This window comes from Desmodus rotundus, chromosome 1, assembly GCF_022682495.2.
Source record: "Desmodus rotundus isolate HL8 chromosome 1, HLdesRot8A.1, whole genome shotgun sequence".
Classification (NCBI taxonomy): Eukaryota; Metazoa; Chordata; class Mammalia; order Chiroptera; family Phyllostomidae; genus Desmodus; species Desmodus rotundus.
The window spans coordinates 174,761,175-174,782,464 of NC_071387.1; the positions used below are offsets into that span (position 1 = coordinate 174,761,175).

Here is a 21,290-nt window from a genome sequence, read left to right on the forward strand (position 1 = left end):
AATGATTTTATAAAAGGAGGGATTTTGATCAAGACATGAGCAAGGTAGTAGAGAAAGTTTAATATAAGGCCGGGTTTATAAGGAAGCAAGTGAAGACATGAGGGGGAGCAAGGAACAATAAAAAGTAGTAGGATTAGGCCCTGGCTGGGTAGGTCAGTTAGTTGGAGCATTATTCCAATATGCCAAGAATGCAGGTTCAATCCCTGGTCAGGGCACATATGAGAATTAACCAATAAAGGCATAAAGAAGTGGAAAACAAAGATCGATGTCTTGCTCTCCCCCCACCCCTTTCCTAAATCTCTCTAAAATCAATCAATAATTTTTTTTTTAAGTAGTAGGATTATAAATCCTGGTTGGGTCAAAAGGTTAGCGGAGTCAGGATACAAGAAGTAATATGCTGGACGGAGTGGTGACTGAAAAATGGGATGCTTACAACTGAGAATATGGAAGACACTGCACAGAGATGGCAGGATATGGTGAGCCAAGGGCAAGATCTCTGAAAATAAAGGAAGGACAGAAGTTCAAAGTTCTGAGAGACCAGGGAACAGGAAGGATCATTTACATACGAATGTTTCAAATACCAAGAAAAGTGGTAAGAGTAGAGTAGGAGAGAGGAACAGTGAGTCAGAAGTTCTTTATATATTTTGTATAATAATCCCTTATTAGATGTATGATTTCCAGATATTTTCTCCCATTTGGTAAGTTACCTTTTCACTTTGTTGATGGTTTTGTTTGCTGTGCAGAAGCTTTATAACTGGACATAGCCCCATTTGTTTACTTTTGCTTTTGTTACCTAAACAGGGAGAATTTTATGTGAATTATACCTCAATTTTAAAAAGAGCAGGTCACAGTAACTAGAGAGAACACAGGGAAACTGAAAAGGACCAATGACAGAACTCTGGGCAACACCAACATTTAAGAAATGGACAAGGAATAAGAATTTAGATTAAGAATAGTTCAAGGAGGAGGAAGAGAACTCAAAAACAAGGTACAATCAAGTCCAAGGAAACAGTTTTTACAAGTAGGAGGAAAAAGACAAAAAGTACTGTAATTGACAAAAGAAAAAAAAAGTTCACCTCTACTAGTAATAATGCCAATTTAAATAACAATTCACTATTTCTGCCTATGAAACAATTTTATTGAGATATAATTCAAATAACATACAATTTATCCATTTAAAGTTATACAATTTAATGGTTTTTAGTATATTCACAGGTCTTTGCAACCTTCACCAGAGATACTTTTATAACATCCTATTCACCTCAAAAAGATATTCCCTAGCCTTTACTTTTTATATACATTTTTCAACTTTTAGAAATTGTTTATTTTCCATCAACCTCATTTCCATTTTGTTAAGAGTTTGTTGAAGAGTAGCTTAAGACCGCTCAGTGGTTGTTCCGACCCATTGAGTGGCCTGAGTAGTGGGAGCTGAGAGCCAGTCTTCAGTAGGAAACTGCTGAATAGGCATGGAGGGAACCTGCACACCATCAGACCAGTCAGTGACCTCAGGCTGAGCAGCAATGAACTTGGGAGCTGGTGCAGTCCATTCACCCTGACATTCCCCCTTGGTCACAGCCTTTTCAGCAGTAGCCTGTTCTTCCCTTTTAATCTCTTCAGGATCTCTGTAGCAGTAGACATCAGGCATGACCTCCCGTGGGTGTTCACAGGAGATGGTGCCACACATGCGTAGTACTTTCCAGGCTAGCATCCACCACGTCAGACCCACTCGGTGAGCCCCGTTGTTGTTGCAAGGGATGGCAATGTACACATGGCGCAGAGCAATGGCAGGCAGGTTAACATGAAGACACCTCTGTGAGAGGCTGGTGGTCAGCCCCAGGATCAGTAACCACCAATGGCTGCCTAGATTTGGTGAATGAACGTTCCAGGAGTGAAGTGGCTGGCAACAGAAGTAGCTTTAGTAGAAGCAGCAAACTTCAGCACAGCTTCATGGCCAGTATTCCTGGACAATATGACACTGACATCAGTGGGGTTCTCAAGGGCAACAATGGCATGAGCTCCCAGCAGAAGCTTCTCCCAGGTTCTCTTCAGATTAATGATGCAGATGCCATCACTTTGCCTTTTGTAGATGTACTGTTCCATTTAAAAGTCGAGGCTGGTCCCACCTAAGTGGGTTCCTGCTGCAAGGAATTTGAGGACATCCTCCTCCTTCATTTGCAAGACATCAAGGGCTCCGGACACTGTCGGTTTCCCTTTAAGTTATGTGGGAACCAAGAACAATGCCCAGTGCTGCACTGGCCCCTCTCTGGGTAGCACAGATAGGCGATATCCTCAATCCTTATCACTCCCTGATTTCCTCCAACAACCCTCCATCCCCATTGTAAGCAATCACTCATCTACTTTCTGTCTCTAGATTTACCTATTCTTGACATTTCACACAAATGGAATAATATAATGTGATCTTTTGCAACTGGCTCCTTTCACTAAACATAATATATTTAACATTTTCCCTTGTTGTAGTAGTCCATTATATGAATAAACCATAATGTTTATTCATCAGTTGATAGTAAGTGGGTTGTTTCCACCTTTTAGGTATTATGAACCTAAAAGCAAAAAGGGGGCCAGGAAAGGCCCCTCTGAACTGCAGGAATAATATTGAAGAAGAGAACTAAAAGCAAAAATTTAGTCAGGCACAGTGGGCAAGGAGAAAGTTTTAGGTGTAGGGCACAATTTGGGCAAAGGCTCTTGCATGGGAAAGTTGCTAAAACAAAGGCCAGTGAGGCTAAACACTGGGAGCAAGGGGTTAAGTGTGTGAGATGAGACGGGAAAGGTAAGAACCCGATCACATAAAGCTTTGAAAGGTCATGTCCTCCAAAATCTTGACATACTGATAATCTTCCCAATTCTTTATTTGCAGTCTTTTCTCATCCTCTGGCTTCTTCCTTTCAAATACAAATATGCTGATTTGATTTTTTTTCATTAAGCAAACAAATTATTGGGTGGCATAGCTGCCCATCTTATTATTTCCTCTATAAAAATGAAAGCTCCATGTGGACACAGAGTTTTGGTCTTCCCCCCACCCCCAATGATGTATCCTCAATACCTAGTACATTGCTTAAACTCAGTACTCAATACATACTGGTTGAATGAACACATAAACAATACACATACTCTTATCCAATCACCCTCCCAATAAAAGGCTGGTGTTTCGAATAATGTCCTAGAATTAAGAAAATACAGAACAGTTAAAGAACAGAAGTAACTAGCTTTAAGAGATTAAGTTTATCAAGTCTGGCCTGCAAAACAAAGCAATCTATTTACTTGAGTTAACCAACTACAAACTGATAGAACTATAGGGAAGTAATTTATTAGCATCATTTATTTAACTGTGTTCAGATTTTGAAAAATCCCAACCCATAAGGCTTAAATTTATTAAGTAAAAAAAATACAATGTTTATTTTTCAAAACTTTTAAATTAAAAAATCACTTTCTTTGCAATCAGATATAATACATAGCATCTTATTTTACTATACTGGTTATCAAAACTAGAACTTAAAAGGTTTTAATTATATGGCTGGACCTCATAACCATTTTATAAGCTACACATGTTACCATTTATGGGCCATTTAACTCCCGAAAAAAAACACTGGACCAGCACAGTACGAACTCCCTAATCCAAGCTGGAAAACCCCCGAAATGTATGTTGCATACTATGCGAACGAGGATAAAAGAAAGCAGGCACTTTTTTGCAGATAGGAAAGTAACATAATCTCTATGGAAGCAAACTGGCAAGACCTATCAAAATTAAAAATACTTATATGACTTTATCCTGCATGTATGTATGTATCTTACATGCATAGACATGTATTAAAAAATGACAAAAATTCAAGATAATTCAATACATTACTCACTGTATAGTAGCTATACATGAAACACAATCTAAGTTGTAATATATTTAATCACTAATAAAATGCAGCTATGAGAAAGGATGAGGCTATTACTTATGCACTCAAAGGTTCTCCAAGATAGGGTTATTATTAAATGAAAAAAATTAAAAAGCACCCATGTACAATATACCATCTATAGGGAAAAGGTATGTGTTTACACATATATATAAATACATATACAAAAACACACATTTGCTTGAAAATGCAAACCAAACACCTCCACACAAAACATACAAGAACCTGGTAATAAAGATATCTCTTATAAGAAGAACCAGGTAGCTCAGGGGCAAGGATAGAATAGAGACTTTCCTATATATATCCTTTTGGAACTTTATTATCAACCATGGGACTGCACTGGTATTCAAAACAGGTAATTAAACTTAAAAACAAAGTTAGGGGCAGGAGTGGGAGGGATTGACTATAGGAGCAGGGCGTGGGCTGGGGGGAGGAGGGTAAAAGAAAAATTGGGACAACTGTAATAAAACAATAAAATATTCGATTAAAAAATAAAAAACAAAAACAAAGTTAAAAGTGTACATTAAAAGCAATGACACATACTTTGCCGTGCCGTACTACCGATGACTAGAGGATGAACACAAATTAATTTTTTTCAGACTGTCAAAATAGACAGAGTAGTGAAAGAACAGCCCAGAGAGTTCACTTAATCAGCTAGAAGTTCATTTAAGCACACTGGTTATTAAGTATGTAGACGTCCTGTGCTAGGCACTGGGGATACAATGGAACTGGAGCCTAACCAGAGATAATCAAACAGATAATACAATCCTGTAAGTATTCTGACAGAGTAAACAGAAGAGATTCAGAGAATATAGAGCAGGGGAACCATCCTAGTCTAGGAATTCAAAAAGGATAGAATGTTTAACAGAGGCAAAAAGGAGCAACAGTAGTTAGCTAGGTTAGGTAGAAGTGGAGTGTTCTGGAGTGCCCCAAATAAATGGCAAGAAATGAGACTATAGAGAGGGAGGTCAGATTATTTAGGATCTAGCCTGCAGGGGTGTCCCACCAATGGCCTGCCGGCCACTTGTGGATCAGGATGGCTATGATTGTGACAAAACACAAAATTGTAAAATTACTTACACTATGAAATTTTTTTGTGATTATGTGTTACAGTGTATTTAATGTGTGGCCCGAGACAGCTCTTCTTCCAGTGTGGCCCAGAGACGCCAAAAGGTTGTACACCCCTGGTAGAGTAAGTTATGTTAGAGTTGGGCTTCATCCAAAGGAAATAATCAAAAGAATTTAAGCAGTTGATCAGGGAATCAAATTTATATGTCTGAAAGGTTATTCTGAAAAGTAATCTACCAAAGGTGGAGAGACCTACTAGGAATTTGTTGCAACAGTACAGGCAAGACATAATGCTAGCCTGGCCAAAGGTATAGTGGAGGGATGGCAAAAGTATATGGACTGAAGAAGTACTTGAGCAGTCGAATGAAGAATACCTGATGATAGCACACAAAGTTAAGAGAGAACAAGGAGTCAAGGAAGCCACCTGGGTTTCTCCTTTGGGCAACAGGGTGAAGGTGACGAGAGATACCAAAGAAGTAGATTTGGGGTAGTAGGTGATGGGTTAGTTCAATATTGCACACACTGACTTTGAGGTATGTATGTGATAGCCAAGTGGAAATAATCAATAATCCATTAGATATACAAACAGTACCTGTATGCAGCCAGACTGGGCTAAAGAGAAGCTTTAGTTCAGCTAGAGAGAGAATACTGTGTGACAAGTACTTCAGGGTTAGGACGAAGCCCTGAAGCGCACAACATTTAGACAATGGAGAAAGAAGCACACGCAAAGATGAAGAAGGAAAGGTCTGAGGGTAAGAGGAAAACAAGAGTTTTATTTACATTTAGTCAAGAAATGGCTGTTAACAAAACCCCAAAGAACATGTAATGTTAAAAGTATTGTATGACTCAATAAAACTATACCCAAAGGCCATACAAGAACACACATACACAGGGCCATGAAGTTTGTAGTCAACTCTCAATATCAGCTATAATTAGGGGGAAATAATAAAAATGCAACCCATATATTATCCCAAGAACAATTTCATACAAGAGTTTTGCTAAAATAAAGATCACTCAATCTAGACAGGCCCCCCCAATTCATCAATTATACCAGGACTCCTAGCAAGTTGCTATAATCTGTTATATTTTCCTGACAATATAGCTGCTCATCTAATAAGAAGCATTCTTTCACTTGACAGTATAAGTACCTGTCTAAACTTTTTTTAAGTCTTTTAAGTAAGGAAAAGACGAGAATTTCTTTTTCAAAATAAATAGAGCCCTGGCGGATGAGGCTAGGTTGGCTGGGTGTCATCCTGCAAAGGTGTCACAGGTTCAATTCCTGGTTGGGTCACATGCCTAGGTTGCAGGTTCGGTACAAGAGGCAACTTTTGGATTGATGTTTCTCTCTCGCATCAAAGTTTCTCCCCCTCTCTTTCTCCCTCCCTTCCCAAATAAATATTAAAAAAAAAAAAAAAACCCACAGAGAGAGCGATACACAGAGCATCTGCACTGAGTGCAACAACTATTTAATATTCTGTTGTAACTGACATAGTAGCCTTTTCCAGAAAAAATCCTGCATTTATTCCCTCAAAGGCATGACATGAAGGAACAAATAATGGTCATGCAGCAAATACTAGTTGGATTAATAAAAACACCTGAAAGCAATCTATACCACAGAAAGAAAAATGAAAGCACAATTTAATTAATAATGCCTGGAATATCCGTATTATACAAAAAATTCTAAAGGAATTAGAGTTTAGAGGACTTTAGAGGCAGATAATCTCTGTCCTAGTATTGTGTTGGCCAAAAAGTCCATATGGTTTTTTCCATAAAATAAAATACATACTTTTCATTTTCACCAATAACTTTATTTATTTGGATATTTTGAGTATGCCGGCTCTCTCAAAAGCCATGGGTTGCTGCTAAACATCTTCCAAAGCAGAAGGCAGTCCCACAGCAAAGAATTATATGGCCAAAATGCCAATAGCGCCACAAAACTTCACAAACCACTTTTGACACATTTGATCGGTCACAGCACCTTCTCCATACACTGCACAAATCTTTTTTTGCGTTTCAACTGCTTTTTTACCTCTCTTGAAATAATGAAGCACAACACACCAAAAATGTTGCCTATTTCCTTCCATCTTCAATATTAAAATTGCTGCACAAAAATTCACCAATTTTGATGTTTTTTTAAATGCACACTGATATGACAACTATCATGATACAATCTAACAAAATTGTTTCAAATGCAGTTAAAGACAGCTAAGCATTACTCCAGCCATCATACAGAAAAAATATAATGGACATTTTAGCCAACCCAATATATTTTCTACTTTATGTATGACCTTGGACAAATCAATTTCCTCACTGTAAAAACATAAGCAAGTCTGACCAATAGAAGTATTTAATCAGTGAGCTCTCTGTAGTTAAATTCTAAGACTTACAAATTACGGTCTCTAATTTGTTCTCATTCCCTACAAATCATATAGGTAAAATCACTACATCCATTTTTCTGTAGTAGTCCACAGTTATCCACAGGTTAAATTTAAACTTAAATAAAAAAAAAAAAGTTTAATGCTATTTACACTCCCAACAGAATTAGATTTCATGTGTACATTTTCCAGCAGTAATTCCCTATAACTTAAGTGAAACAGATAAACTCTTGTTTAAATTCAATGCTGGCTGATCTCGAAGATGAAGCTTCTAGACAAACTACGTATACATTTGTCACGGCATCTGAACTACAAACTCAAATGAGTAAAGAAACGTGGTTAATGTTGCTAAGCATATTTGAATCCTCTCACTGCACTACAGCTCATTTTTAAAATTGTTTAGCAAACCCTAAATTTCTCATATTAGCAAATAGACTAAACATAACAAAAATGAAAAACAAAAAATACCTTAACTGCAACCCTATGTGGCTGATCCTCATTCTTAAAATATTATAAAGTCTTGTTATTGGTCCATCATTTCAAGTATAGCTTTGGCTTCTAACAACCTAAAGTTTCCACACTGCTCCTCCTACCTTATATTTATTTTTTAGAGCAGTTTTGGGTTCACAACAAAACTAAGCAGATGGTACAGAGATTTCCCATGTACTTCCTGGCCCCACATACCCAAGCCTCCCATAGTATCAACATCCCACAATGGGTACACTTGTTACAATTAATGAATCCACACTGGCACATCACTAATACACAAAGCCCCTAGTTTACTAGGGTTTACTCTTGGTGTAAAAGTACACCAAGAGTAAAAGATACAACTCTTGGTGGTGTATCTTTTTTAGGTTTTAAAAAATGTATAGCATGTATCCACCATTATAGCATCATACAGAATTAATTTTACTGCCCTAAAAATCTACTGTGCTCTGCCCACTATCCCTCACTTACCCTCTTTTAAACCTTAAATTGTAAATAACATTTAAGAGATTCTAAACGCTGAAACGACATCAGAGTCTTGAGGATGAAAAAGGAAGGCAAAAGCCAGGACAGAAAAAAAAAAACAGGTCAAAACTAAGCAAAGGAAATGAGAGCAGCTACATTTCAAGAATCAAAATACTCCATTCCTTGAAGAGCTAAAGCCAGATCCTTTAAGTAATCTGTTTTTCCTTCCCATTCCCTTCCAGGAATTCTGAGAGGGTCTTGGCTAATACACTGTGTCTTCTTAAGCAGGCAAAGCAGGTAGCTATGTTTAAGTAAATTGTTCATCTACATATAAACATTTCCTAGTCATGGCTTATACCTTAAACTCACTTACCTTTTCTTTTGTCTACTAATTTTTTAATGTATGTAAAATATTCAAGGTGATTTGCAAGACATGAAATACCTCTCATGAATCCATCCTGATATCACCTTTGCTAAGAATATATTTTTAAGGGCTGCCCACGTCCATCTGGAGCTGAAGTTTTTCTTTTTAATTACTTTATTGTTGTTCAATTACAATTATCTGCATTTTCTCACTGCCCCCCCACCCTATCCAAACCCACCTCCCTCCCTTGCTTCCACCCTCCCTCTTGGTTTTGTCCACGTGTCCTTTATAGTAGTTCCTGAAAACCCTTCTCCCCACTTCCCTCTGGCTATTGTTAGATTGTTCTTAACTTCAATGACTCTGGTTATATTTTGTTTGCTTTTTTCTTCTGTTTATTATGTTCCAGTTAAAGGTGAGATCACATGATATTTGTCCCTCACCACCTGGCTTATTTCACTTACCATAATGCTCTCCAGTTCCATGCATGCTGTTGCAAAGGGTATGAGCTCCTTCTTTCTCTCTGCTGCGTAGAATTCCATTGTGTAAATGTACCATAGTTTTTTTGATCTACTCATTTGCTGATGGGAACTTAGGTTGCCTCGGGCACTTAGGTTGTTTCCAGCATTTGGCTATTGTAAATTGTGCTGCTATCAACATTGAGGTGCATAAGTTCTTTTGGATTGGTGTTTCAGGGCTCTTAGAGTATAATCCCAGCAGTGGAATTGCCGGGTCAAAAGGCAGTTCCATTTTTAGTTTTCTGAGGAAATTCCATACTGTTTTCCACAGTGGCCGCACCAGTCTGCATTCCCACCAACAGTGCACTAGGCTTCCCTTTTCTCCCCATCCTCTCCAACACTTGTTTGTTGATTTGTTTATGTTGGCCATTCTGACCAGTGTGAGGTGGCATCTCACTGTGGTTTTAATTTGCATCTCTCTGATGGCTAGTGATGCTGAGCATCTTTTCATATGTCTCTGGGCCCTCTGTATGTCTTCCTTGGAGAAGTGTCTGTTCAAGTCCTGTGCCCATTTTTTAATTGGGTTGTTTGTCTTTGAAGAGGAGTCGTGTGAGTTCTTTATATATTTTGGAGATCAAACCCTTGCCTGAGGTATCATTGGCAAATATGTTTTCCCATACTGTTGGTTCTCTTTTCATTTTAGTGCTGTTTTCTTCAGCCATGCAGAAGCTTTTTATTTTGATGAGGTCCCATTTGTTTATTCTTTATGTCCCTTGCTTTAGGGGACATGTCTGTGAAGATGTTGCTATGTGGAATGTCTGAGATTTTCCTGCCATAGTTTTCCTCGAGGACTTTTATGGTGTTAAGACTTATATTTAAGTCTTTTATCCACTTTGAATTTATTTTTGTGTACGGTGTAAGTTGGTAATTGAGTTTCAATTTTTTGCATGTAGCTGTACAGATCTCTCAACACCATTTGCTGAAGAGGCTATTTTTGCTCCGTTTTATGCTCCTGCCCCCTTTGTCAAATATTAATTGACCGTAGAGACGTGGGTTTATTTCTGGGCTCTCCATTCTGTTCCATTGGTCTATGTGCCTGTTTTTATGCCAGTACCAGGCTGTTTTGATTAAAGTGGCCTTGTAATACAGTTTGATATCAGGTATTGTGACCTCTCCTGCTTTGTTCTTCTTTCTCAAAATTGCTGCAACTATTCGGGGACATTTATGGTTCCATATAAATTTCTGAAATGTTTGTTCTATATCTGTGAAATATGTCATGGGTACTTTAATAGGGATTGCATTGAATCTATAAATTGCTTTGGGTAGTATGGCCATTTTGATGATATTAATTCTTTCAATCCATGAGCATAGTACATGCTTCCATTTGTTTGTGTCTTCCTTAATTTCTTTCTTCAGTGTGGTGTAGTTTTCTGAGTACAGGTCTTTTACCTCCTTGGTTAGGTTTATTCCTAGGTACTTTACTTTTCTTGTTGCTATATCAAATGGGATTTTTTTCCTCATTTCTGTTTCTAATGTTTCATTGTTGGTGTACAAGAATGCCTTTGATTTCTGAGTATTGACTTTGTATCCAGCTGTTTTGCCAAATTCATTTATTAGGTCGAGTAGTTTTTTTGGTAGAGTGTATAGGATTTCCTATGTACACTATCATGTCATCTGCAAACAATGACAGTTTTATTTCCTCCTTTCCAATTTGGATGCCTTTTATTTCTTTTGCTTGTCTGATTGCTGTGGCTAGGACTTCCAATACTATGTTGAATAGGAGTGGTGAGAGCGGGCATTCTTGTCTTGTTCCTGATCTTAGTGGGAAAGCTCTAAGTTTTTGTCCATTGAGTATGATGTTATAAACTCACTTACTTTTTTAAAAGATATCAGTGGCAAAACTATAAACAACCTGAGTTGATGATCTTAGATATTACATTGTACACAGGCTCTACAGCCCTCTACACTGTATTCATGAACAGGATTAACTTGATTAAATGGAACTGAAGAGACTTTATAACCTATACTCAGACTCTCCAAATGTTAAGTCAATTCCTTTCAAGACATCTGTCCCTTATTTAGCATAAGTGACATATCACCATATAACATCAATTCTTTTTGCACTGGTATGTATCTCATCTGTTCCTTAATCATTGCTGACCCTCCTAAACTGATGCAATCTTATCCTTGCTAGCTCATTTTCAGCACTACTCTCCCTCTAATCTATCAGTAGCGATAGCTAACTCCTATTACTGCTTTTAGGAGATTAAATGCCACAGTAGTTTCCAAGTGTCCTAGAAATTAATTCCAAGATGCCTTACCTTACCTTTGTTTACAAGTCTTTAACAAGGTGCCCTAGATTACCCCTCCTTCCTTTATTTTTCTTATCTGTCATTCTCCAGTCTGCCTGTTCTAAATGCCTTCTACCTGACAAACCCTTCATTTTCAGCTCAGGGACCTCCCAACATATTGTGCCACATGCAGGAGCCTCCTTCCGCCTCACTGGAATCTACTGATCAACTTCCTCCCACCATTTAAACTACTCTCCACGAAGTCTTGTCAGATCACTGATAGGAGTCCCTACTTTTTCCAAAATAATGATCAGAATCTTGGAAACACCAGTGTATGAATCGTTTAAAAAAAAATACTGATGTTTGGGCTCCATGTTAGACCAATTAAAAGAATCTCTATGCAAAGGACCCAGATATTGGTAGTATTAGGTGTGGGGTGGGGGTGGTGTTTGTTTATGTTGGGGGTTTCCCAAAGCCCTACAGGTGATTCTAATGAGCAGCCAAGCTTATGAACCCTACTAAACCTACTCAGTCTAGAAACAGAACACCCACAACTACATTTTTTCAGTATGTTCTCTAAATATATCCATATCCCACACCCCTAAAATACACTTACCACATAGCCTTGACTAGTGCACATAATTTTAATATCCGAAACAGGTCTTTATGAGGCTTAAACACTATACAGTAGTTTACATTCTCTGAGCATACGTTTCCATTTCTGTAAAATGGGGACAATACAATCTACCTTACAGAGCTGTCATCAAAATAAAACAAGATACTGGAAATTACACATTTAACAAAGCAACTGACAAATGACAAATGACACAATGACACAAATGACAAATGACAAAGCCCTTCAGGTATCAGGAGTAACACCTGGATTCCTCCTCCTTTCTTTTTTTTTACACTTAAAAAAAAAGTCTTTTTTAAAATTGATTTTGAGAGAGAGGAAGGGATAGGGGAAAACAGAGAGAGAGAGAGAGAGAGGAAAAAACATCAATTTGTCATTCCACTTATTGATGCATTCACTGGTTGATTCTTTTATGTGCCCTGACCGGGAATCGAACCTACAAGTGTGGTATATCAAGACAATGCTCTCATCAACTGAGCTACCTGGCCAGGGTAGCTCACTTTTTAAGAAAGAAACAAAATTCAAGTGGCATTATGGAAGGTACAAGTTATCTGGATGAGGCTGAATAGATACTTGCTGGCCAAGAGTTATAATCAAAAGGGTCCTTGTTTGCCCCATGTAGACACTCAGCAAATTTTACCATACGTATGTCCCATTCTGAATCTGTTTTTCCTTTAAAAAATTTTATATAGGTGAAATATGGTTCAAATTCACACTAAAACCAGTGAAAACCTTGAGAAAAAAAGTATTTAAAAGTTAAAGTAAATAGAGCCCAGTGAGCTGCCTGGTATAGTCCCTTGGCCACCCTGTATAGGCAGGTTGTTCCCAAATAATACAGAAGCACCGGCAGCTGGCTGAATCTGTTTTTATGCTCTGCTTCCTTGGTCCCTGCGTTTTACAAGCACCCTAACCAGGATATCTAGAAAGAAACCTGGGGCAAGGGTCTTGTCTGCCAGAAACTTAGAACTGAACAAACCTAGTCCTTTAAATATCAAAACCAAGATAAAACGTAGTAAAATTAAAACTCAAATGGGTATTAGAGATAGAAAATAGGCCAGTAATGACCAATAAGGCCAATTTCAATGGACTGAAAAGGGTTACCAGGACTGGTGGTATTGTATTAAGAAAAATATTTAGGTTGATTATGAGTTTATCAGGAAAGCACACCATGAGAAATAATGAATACTGGTCATGGGGAGGAGATGAAAGGGAGAACGTGTATGACATTTATTTTCTATCCAGAAGACTCATAACTTCATGACTAAAGAGCCTAACCTAAAAAAGGTAAATGGTAATGATGTACACAGAGAATGGCATACTTATATCAGTACGAATCAATCATTTATTCAGTTGCTTTCGAGGGCAGGAATTGTGCGTGCCTTATTTGTTTTTGTATTTTCAGCACTTATCAGAATGTCTGATATATAATAGGCTGTTAACAATAAGAAAACAGAAATATGAGATCCCATTATTTTGTGACATGATATAATCATTTAAGATTTATTTACCAAAGTACCCTCACACCCCAGTAAAGGCCCATTTGACTGCAAGCCTGACTGTAGTGAGTAGTGAGAAAAATAAGCAGTACCAAAACTGAGAAAGTCCTAGGCAAAGACTAGCTTTAGGAGCATGAGTTTTAAAAGGGACTTCTCCACCCTAATTTTATTCTCAGGAGACAGCAATAAAAGTTAACTGAAACTTAAGATTAAGTAAGCAACAATGAAACAATACTCCATTTCATTTTGTTTAAATTTTCACTAGACAGATCCCAATGACCATGAACTTTAATTTATTTAGCTCTCTATATTAAGTATATGGCCCAGCATGCACTATGTGGAATCAAGCACTTAAATGTTCAATATGGTAAGGTTCTAACATCTGTTTTCACTTAGGCACTATAACATCACTATGAGTTGGTATGGGACGTAAGAGCCACCTAACCAGTACTTGCTCCACAAATGGACCAGAAGAGTGAAAATCAGTTTTACCTAGGACTTAAAAAATATCTATTTTTAAGGTCAGAACTATGATATCAAAACAAATACCTTCAAAGATGATTTTAGGTTACAGGAGAGCAATGTTAAAAGCAAAGGGGCATTGCTAAATCCAAAAATTAAGCTTTGCAAAAGATTCATGTAATTTTAATGACAAGTGTATTTATAACTAGAAAGAATGGGACCAGATGATCTCTCAAAGAATACTGATTTTCTACACTCACGCCTCCTTCCCTAGTTGAACAGACACATGTTTAACTGGCTCTTTGCTATTTTCTCCAGTTTTTAAAAAATTATGACACATAAAACAAGTTGATACAAAGCCTCTCCCCAGAGTTCCAAAAATTTGTCATGAGAATGAAGTCACTGGGCAATGAATATAGATTCCTAGCTTTCACTTGGAATTCTGGAACAACTAGTGGCTAACTATTGAAGAGGGCTTCAAAGGCTTACTTTGCTGAATCTTAATCCTTATAGACAGAATTCAATTTGATCTCACCAATTTGGCAATTTTTGTTTTTAATCCTCACCCAAGGACATACCTAGAGAGAGGGGAAGGGAGGGAGAGAGAGAATGAAAAGAAAATATTGATCAGTTGCCTCTTGTACACATCGACCAGGGACCAAACTTGCAACCTAGCCATTTGCTCTAACTGGAAATCAACTGCAACCTTTTAATATGGGACAATGCTCCAACCAACTGAGCCACACTGGTCAGGGCAATTTGGCAAAATTTAAGCAATGCTATCAATTATAGGTTTTCTGAGACTCTTTGGTGACAGCAGTAGTATTTTATTACAGGGGCTTTCGTATCTCAAAAACAAAAGTACTCACAGTTTACTTCATACCATCAACAGCAAACATCTGCCAGCACTGAGGGAGAGCTAGGAGAGAAACAACTTAGTCTTTGGTCCAGGCTATGGCCCCTTATTAACCACGTCATCACGACAAATAATGCAACCTCAGATTCATTGTATAATGATGAACCTACCACCTTCCTACCCTGTTTATATCATAGAGATTCTGGTAGGATCCAACCAGATAACCTGTCTGGAAAACCTTGAAGGCCTAACAAATACATATACGGAACCATTATCATGCTAGTCATCATATAAAAGGAAATTAATTATTAATCCACAAATTCCTCCATTCTACCCACTCCATCATCAATAACGTAACTGTACCTAAAGAACAACTATTGGATGTACTGCTTAAGTGGTTTATTTTTATTAGTTAAATTCATAAAGTCTATTCTCCAAAAGCCTATATAATGACAGTAAAGATGAACTACCAGAAGAGTAAATGTGGCAAAGTAGGTAGAAAATTAGGCCATTTAAAATAAACTTTTCTAAAGATTGCCTGTCCTATATCCCAAGATCCCCAACCAGTCCTTTGAAATCTTCAATTTCCTCTGAATTTCAGATGCTTAATTAATGTACTCTTTTCACCAATGTTTAATTAAGAAACAGGAATATTTTCCTCCCACAATATTGAGTTTTGTGACCTTCTAACCCACCACACCATACCATTTTTTATCAGATCATTCTAATTGGCCTCTATGAATCTGCTCTCTCATGGCTTTCCCATGAATGAGAAGCAATTTCCTACATCTTAATTGGGCTGTAGAAAGCTGTAGAATATGGTTCCCAAATAATGGAGAATTCTCTCTTTACTGTCACAATTCTTGATAAATAGTCTGGTTTCTATGCTGTGCAAGACAAGTTGTATGAATCTTGACAAGTCCCTTATGGTTACCTGGGACTGAGTTTCCACATTTATAAAAATGAGAACTAGATTAATTCCAAAGATCTTTCTGGTTGAAATAATCTATGATTCTCTTCAGGTCACATATCGATACAGTGACTAAGGGACCCCAAACACGATCCCATCTTAACTGCAGCCTCCGAATATTCAAAGCATTTTTCATCCCTATCCTAGTCCTCAAAGGGTAGTCATGGCTACTGTAGAACATTTTTTAAATGTTTTAACAGTGTAGTTTAAAATTTCCCAATAAAGACTATCTTGCCATACAACAGTAATACTGTACTAATAGTTTAGTTTTTAGAGTCACTGGATTCTAAAAAGGAAGTGAATCAGAACGATAATAGGAAGACACATGTAAGAAAATAAACTGTAATGGAAAAATACATTAAAGATTAAATCAATAAAACAAAAGAAAATAAAATATACATGAGTGTCCATTTCCAAAAACCAGTTTCATTTCACACCGAGTCATGTCCTGCAGCTGGGAACAACCTCAGGAGTCCAAGCCTAACCTCTGTCATTTCTAACCTTAGAACACCAGGAGTCTGATTTGCCTTGGCAGATCACTCAATTTCAGTCAACTTTGGGGATTTTGAACTAGAAAGTCTGTATGGGATGTGAGAGGCCAGAGGCGGGGAGGTGGCAACACAGGATGAGCATAGATGGTGGGTTTCAATTCCTGGTAAGAGTTCATCTGAATGGTTAGTTAAAATAATGTTTGAAAACCAAAAATCCAATAATAAATGATTTATTCAAAAACTACATGCAAAGAATTCGGCTACGCACACAGTGGATACACAGATGAATTCAGGGAATTTAAGAGTCTATTAGTATTTCAATCTTGCAACACACTGGTTGAAGTGTGTGGGGGTAGCCTACCATCTTTTCATTGCATTCCCCACTCTACCCCTTCTCTAATGCAGTTTAAAACACATATTAAGAGAAAGAAACCCAAATATCAATACTTAAGGATATACACTGTCTCATGAGTGATACAGAATGATTTAGGAATTCAGAGGCTAACTAGCCATTTAGTTTTAGTAATGAGTGAAGATTTATTGGGATTAGTTTTGAGCAGGGTCTTGAAAGAGGAATAAATCCATCTTAGTTTACCTCTTGGCCTTGGAATATGTTTTATTAATAAAGAGCATCAAAGATGGGAGAAGCATGCTCTAAGAGAAGGACAAGGATCACCATTAGCAAGCAATCAAGTCACCAGTTAATAGCAGCCTGGAGCAGCCCTTCTTCACTCTCTGATTTCCATTGTCTCAGGCAATCACAATCACATTTGGGATCATTCATCCAACTACAAAGTTTATTTTTGTTACAATTACCACTAGTATCTTGCCCAATACAGATCTGCTATAAAAGTAGGAGAAAACAGCTTCTTTAAAGTGAAAAAGGGAAAGCTTAAGGGCAGTCTCCCAGACATCAATTTCCACTGTGAAACACTACCCTCCAATGCAAATAATCATTCTCTTCAAGTTCTCTACTTATCTTTTACCTTTCATCAAACATCATCATGCATCTGAGGTGCATAAATATATATATATGTACATGACCATAGGTTAGAATAATACACATTGCAAGGACTTCCATTATTTCTCATGGGCAAACTGCTTTGAAATCTGATTTTAGCTTCCGTGCACTTATGTAAGAACACAAAGCTCTTAGGGCCTGGGTTTCTGGTATAGGTAGAAGGTGAAGGCTGAAAGACTATTAAAACCCTCTATCCTAGAATCCTGAAAGAACCAAAATTGTTTCAAGTTCAATACATTTAAATAAAAATATTTTCTAGACAAAAAAATAAATATATACAAACCTTCCAAATGTCATAATATTCTTTTACATTTTTTTGGATAGATTTTAAACTAACATCTATAATCACAGTTAAAAGCTTGGAATGTAAAAACTTACAAAATTAATTTCACTCCAAAATTTTAAATTATGTGCAAATCTTACTTTTGCTTGTATACAGTGAACCTGCATTCCCCTAAGAAATGACACTAACAATATTGCTCAAGGGAAGTAACTTGAAGAGAATAACATAAAGAAGCCCCAACCCAAGAAAAGGAGACATCTCTTTCTCACAAGTGTTATTGGTAACTTCTAAACCTCTAGGTAGCATAATTTATCTTTCCACATACAGGATATTGATACTTTCAGTTGTTAATACAAATCTCAAATACAGTGAAGGGAAAAATCATTAACTATATGAATCTTCCAATATATTACATAGATAAGGTGAACAATCAACCTAGTTGCACATAACTTGGTCACACTTGGTAGAAACCAAGACGGTGTACATGTGATATCAACACTACTACTGACGAGGATAGAGGATAACAGACTGTAAATTAAAGGTATGGGTATAACAGAGATGGAGTCCAGAACACCACACACCTCTAATTCATTCTCTCCATGCGTTTTCTCCTTCACATTATAAATTATTTCCAAGCCTGTCTGGCTTCTCAGTCCACACCCCAAGCTAGTGACATAAAACATTTTCCCCATAGGAACCCATACAAAGATACCTAAGCCTACGGTGTTTTTTTTTTCTTTCTCTAATTAAGCATGTATCTGCACCTCGCCTTACACTTTTCTCTGTTACCTCTCCTGAGGGTGTGAAAATGCCAACATCCAGTCGCCTACCCCCATCCTCTCAGTGGCGCCTGGCATTGACTAGGCTCATCGCCTCCCCTTCCCTTGCAGCCTCTTCACCTTAGACAAGCTCATCGAGTACTTCCCTCACCTGCTCCCCCACCCTTATTCAAGGCCGAGCAATACATTCTCCGCATCCTTCTTCCAAGGAAGGGACAAGCGAAAAAGGAGGCATGTTCGAGAAACGAAAGCCGAAGAACCTTGACAACCACACAGCAGTTTAAACCAAAGGGGTTGGCCTTCTCCCTCCACCTCGGTCTCTTACCAGTAGGGTTCTCTAAATACTGAAATCACTGGTCTCCCGCTCTCCCCAGCCCCCACCCCGCAGAGATGAGGCCGGAAAACGAAAAGAACCGGGTGAAACGCGAGGGTAGGTCATCCTTCACCAAGCCCGCTGCCCTCGCCCCTCTCCCCCGGACTGGAGTCCCCGGGGAGGATGGAGATCGCGGGAGGAGCTAGCGGCCCCTGGCCCAGGACCCTGCACCGCGCCCGCCCGACACTCCCAAAGACTCGGACCGTGACACCCCAGGCCTTCCGCGCTGGCTTCCCCTCGGCCCAGCACCCGCAGGGCACCTCCCCACCCCCTGCACTGCAGCGGCACCCGAGGTGGACCCCAGGCCGGCCTCAGTAGCACACGAGCCACACACAAAAGCGCCGAGGCCGCCGCCTTCCCGCCCCCACAACCCGGCGAAGCAATCAATGGGCGGCCGGCGCCCGCGTCCCTACGATGCACATCCGAATGCGGGACCTGGCAGACACGGGCGGTGGCGCGGCTCACCATCGCTCCGCTTGATCTCCACGTAAATCCCGATCTGGATCTTGCCGAAGTTGGCCGTTGCCATCACCTCATCTGGAGCAGCGGCGGCGGGTCGAGGGAGGGGGACGGGAGGGCGGAAAAGGCGGGGAGGGGGCGGGGTAGGTGTGGGAGGGGGAGCGGTTGCCCGCGGCCGCGCCGGCCCGGGCGACAGCGTGAACGCGAGCCGGGGCCGCGCGGAGCAGCGGCGGGCAGGCAAGCCGAGGACCCGGGCCTGCAGGCGGGCGGGAAGACGCACACCCCGGGGCGTCGGGGTGAAGCTAGGGCCGAGGCACTCGGGCTGCGCCGGAGAGAGTGGGAGGGCCCACAACGCCCGCCCGGAGCCGACGCTAAGGAGGCGGGGCGCCGCCCGCATGCGCAGAGTGCGCCTCCCGCTTCTCTTCCTCTTCGGCCTGCCTTTCCCGGCTGCCTCGAGGCGGCCCCGCCCAGCTCCGCAGCCGGGCGGGCGGTGGCAACAGCCCGCCCGGCTGCGGGAGTGGAGCGCGCGCGGCCCGGCCCCTAAAGAGCCGGCGTGGAGTTTGATTTTAGCGCGCGGTCTGGGAGAGGCGGCAAGCCGCGCGCCGGTGCCTTCCCATCTCTCTGGCTTCCCTGTATTGGCGGTTTTGCCGGAATGGACTCTGGGCCCTGTGGTTTCAGGGCTGTCCTAGTGGAACGCGGGGCTAAGGGGCCGAGCATTGACTGTGAGGCCTGAGTGTTTCATTTGAGAGTGTCACCTCTTTTGCCATTTAGAGGTGGCAAGCCCAAATGGCCGAGCCAGGTTTTCCATCCAGTTATGGAAGAGAAGAAGCTCCTCTGGGGTGACACGCACCCTAAGTCAGAATGAAGATCCGTTTCTTCGTGGCCTTGTCTTATACTCCTGGCCTTTCGGAAGAAAAAACAAAACAAAACCCTGTGGTGGCGCAGCCTCGACAATTCCATTTATGATTCACCTGTTGCTGGTGTCCTGCCTCTGGTGTAGGGTTTAAGACTGTATTTACCCGGGTCCATAAACCCAATAACTATGACTCATGGACAGAGGGCAGACAAGATTGACACTAAGGTATGTGCCCTTTCTTGACAGTCACTTTACTAGTTTGACCACATCTGCTTGTGCCAGAGCAACACTCTGTCCCCAGCAGGAAGGCCGTGTGGACAGGGACTATGGAAACTTCACAGCGCCGTGTAAAAACCTCCAAACTGTGACTTTTGCTTCCAGTATTGCAACTTAATATAAGGAAACACACTTTTCAGACCCTACCTTCTCTAGTCGTTAATATCTCTGTAATAGTAACTAAAAAATACAGTTTTAAAGGTTTGAAGTTGGAAACTGGATACTGTGTGTTAAGGGCATGTGTGCATATATGCAGGCACATGCCCAGAGTTTTCAGCCCAGTATAAGTAATCAAGTCCAGGCCTCCCTCTGTAATTTAAACATATTGAAGGCATACTTGTCAAAAGCCATGCTAAACCAGGAATAATTTCTGCGAAAAAAAACACTGGGCAGACAACTTACAAAATAACTTCTTTCACATTCCAGAAATCACATTACTGTAAATCTCACTTCAGGACCTCTTCAAAATAAGATTTGACCAAACCAAATCTTTGTTTTTTCAGTTTTTAAAAACAGTCTTAGGAATTTTATCTGAACTCTTTGAGCTCCCATCTAGTAGAACTCATTCTCTGATGTCTTTATGACTGAGGTATAAATAAATAAAACATCTATTTGCTTGCAATTTCTTTAAAGAATGCAAATAAATCAAGCTATATAGCTATTAAATTTAAAATTGCTTCATAAAATGTTTTATAGTGGTTGCTGACACATACATTACATCCTGTGGGTTATGTAATTAAGAAGTCCGAACCTTTAATTCATATACAAAAGTATTTTTAAAAATTGTGCATCATGCTCCATAAAAATGCATGAGACATGCAACCTGTCAAACACAAAAACCTTTCCATTGTAGCTCATACCCAAAAGGCTTAAGTTTTTTGGTACACCCAAGCATGTATATTTACCATAA

General features: G+C 39.6%; 1 protein-coding gene and 1 pseudogene across 4 annotated transcripts in view; both read right to left on the reverse strand.

The window, feature by feature from the left end:
* The window catches only part of KIF2A (kinesin family member 2A), a 74,679-nt gene extending 55,100 nt beyond the window's left edge, over window positions 1-19,579 (reverse strand). For 2 of the 4 annotated variants that reach the window (XM_053913348.2, XM_045186232.3), the window contains exon 1: window positions 19,255-19,579. In XM_053913348.2, the coding sequence (XP_053769323.1) occupies window positions 19,255-19,318 (64 nt within the window). In that variant the 5' untranslated portion in view covers window positions 19,319-19,579. The remainder of the gene's footprint in view (window positions 1-19,254) is intronic. The other 2 variants (XM_045186235.3, XM_045186234.3) reach the window with 1 other exon arrangement.
* On the reverse strand, window positions 1,130-18,613 carry LOC112320910 (small ribosomal subunit protein uS2-like; annotated as a pseudogene).
* Window positions 19,580-21,290: the final 1,711 nt, after the last annotated feature.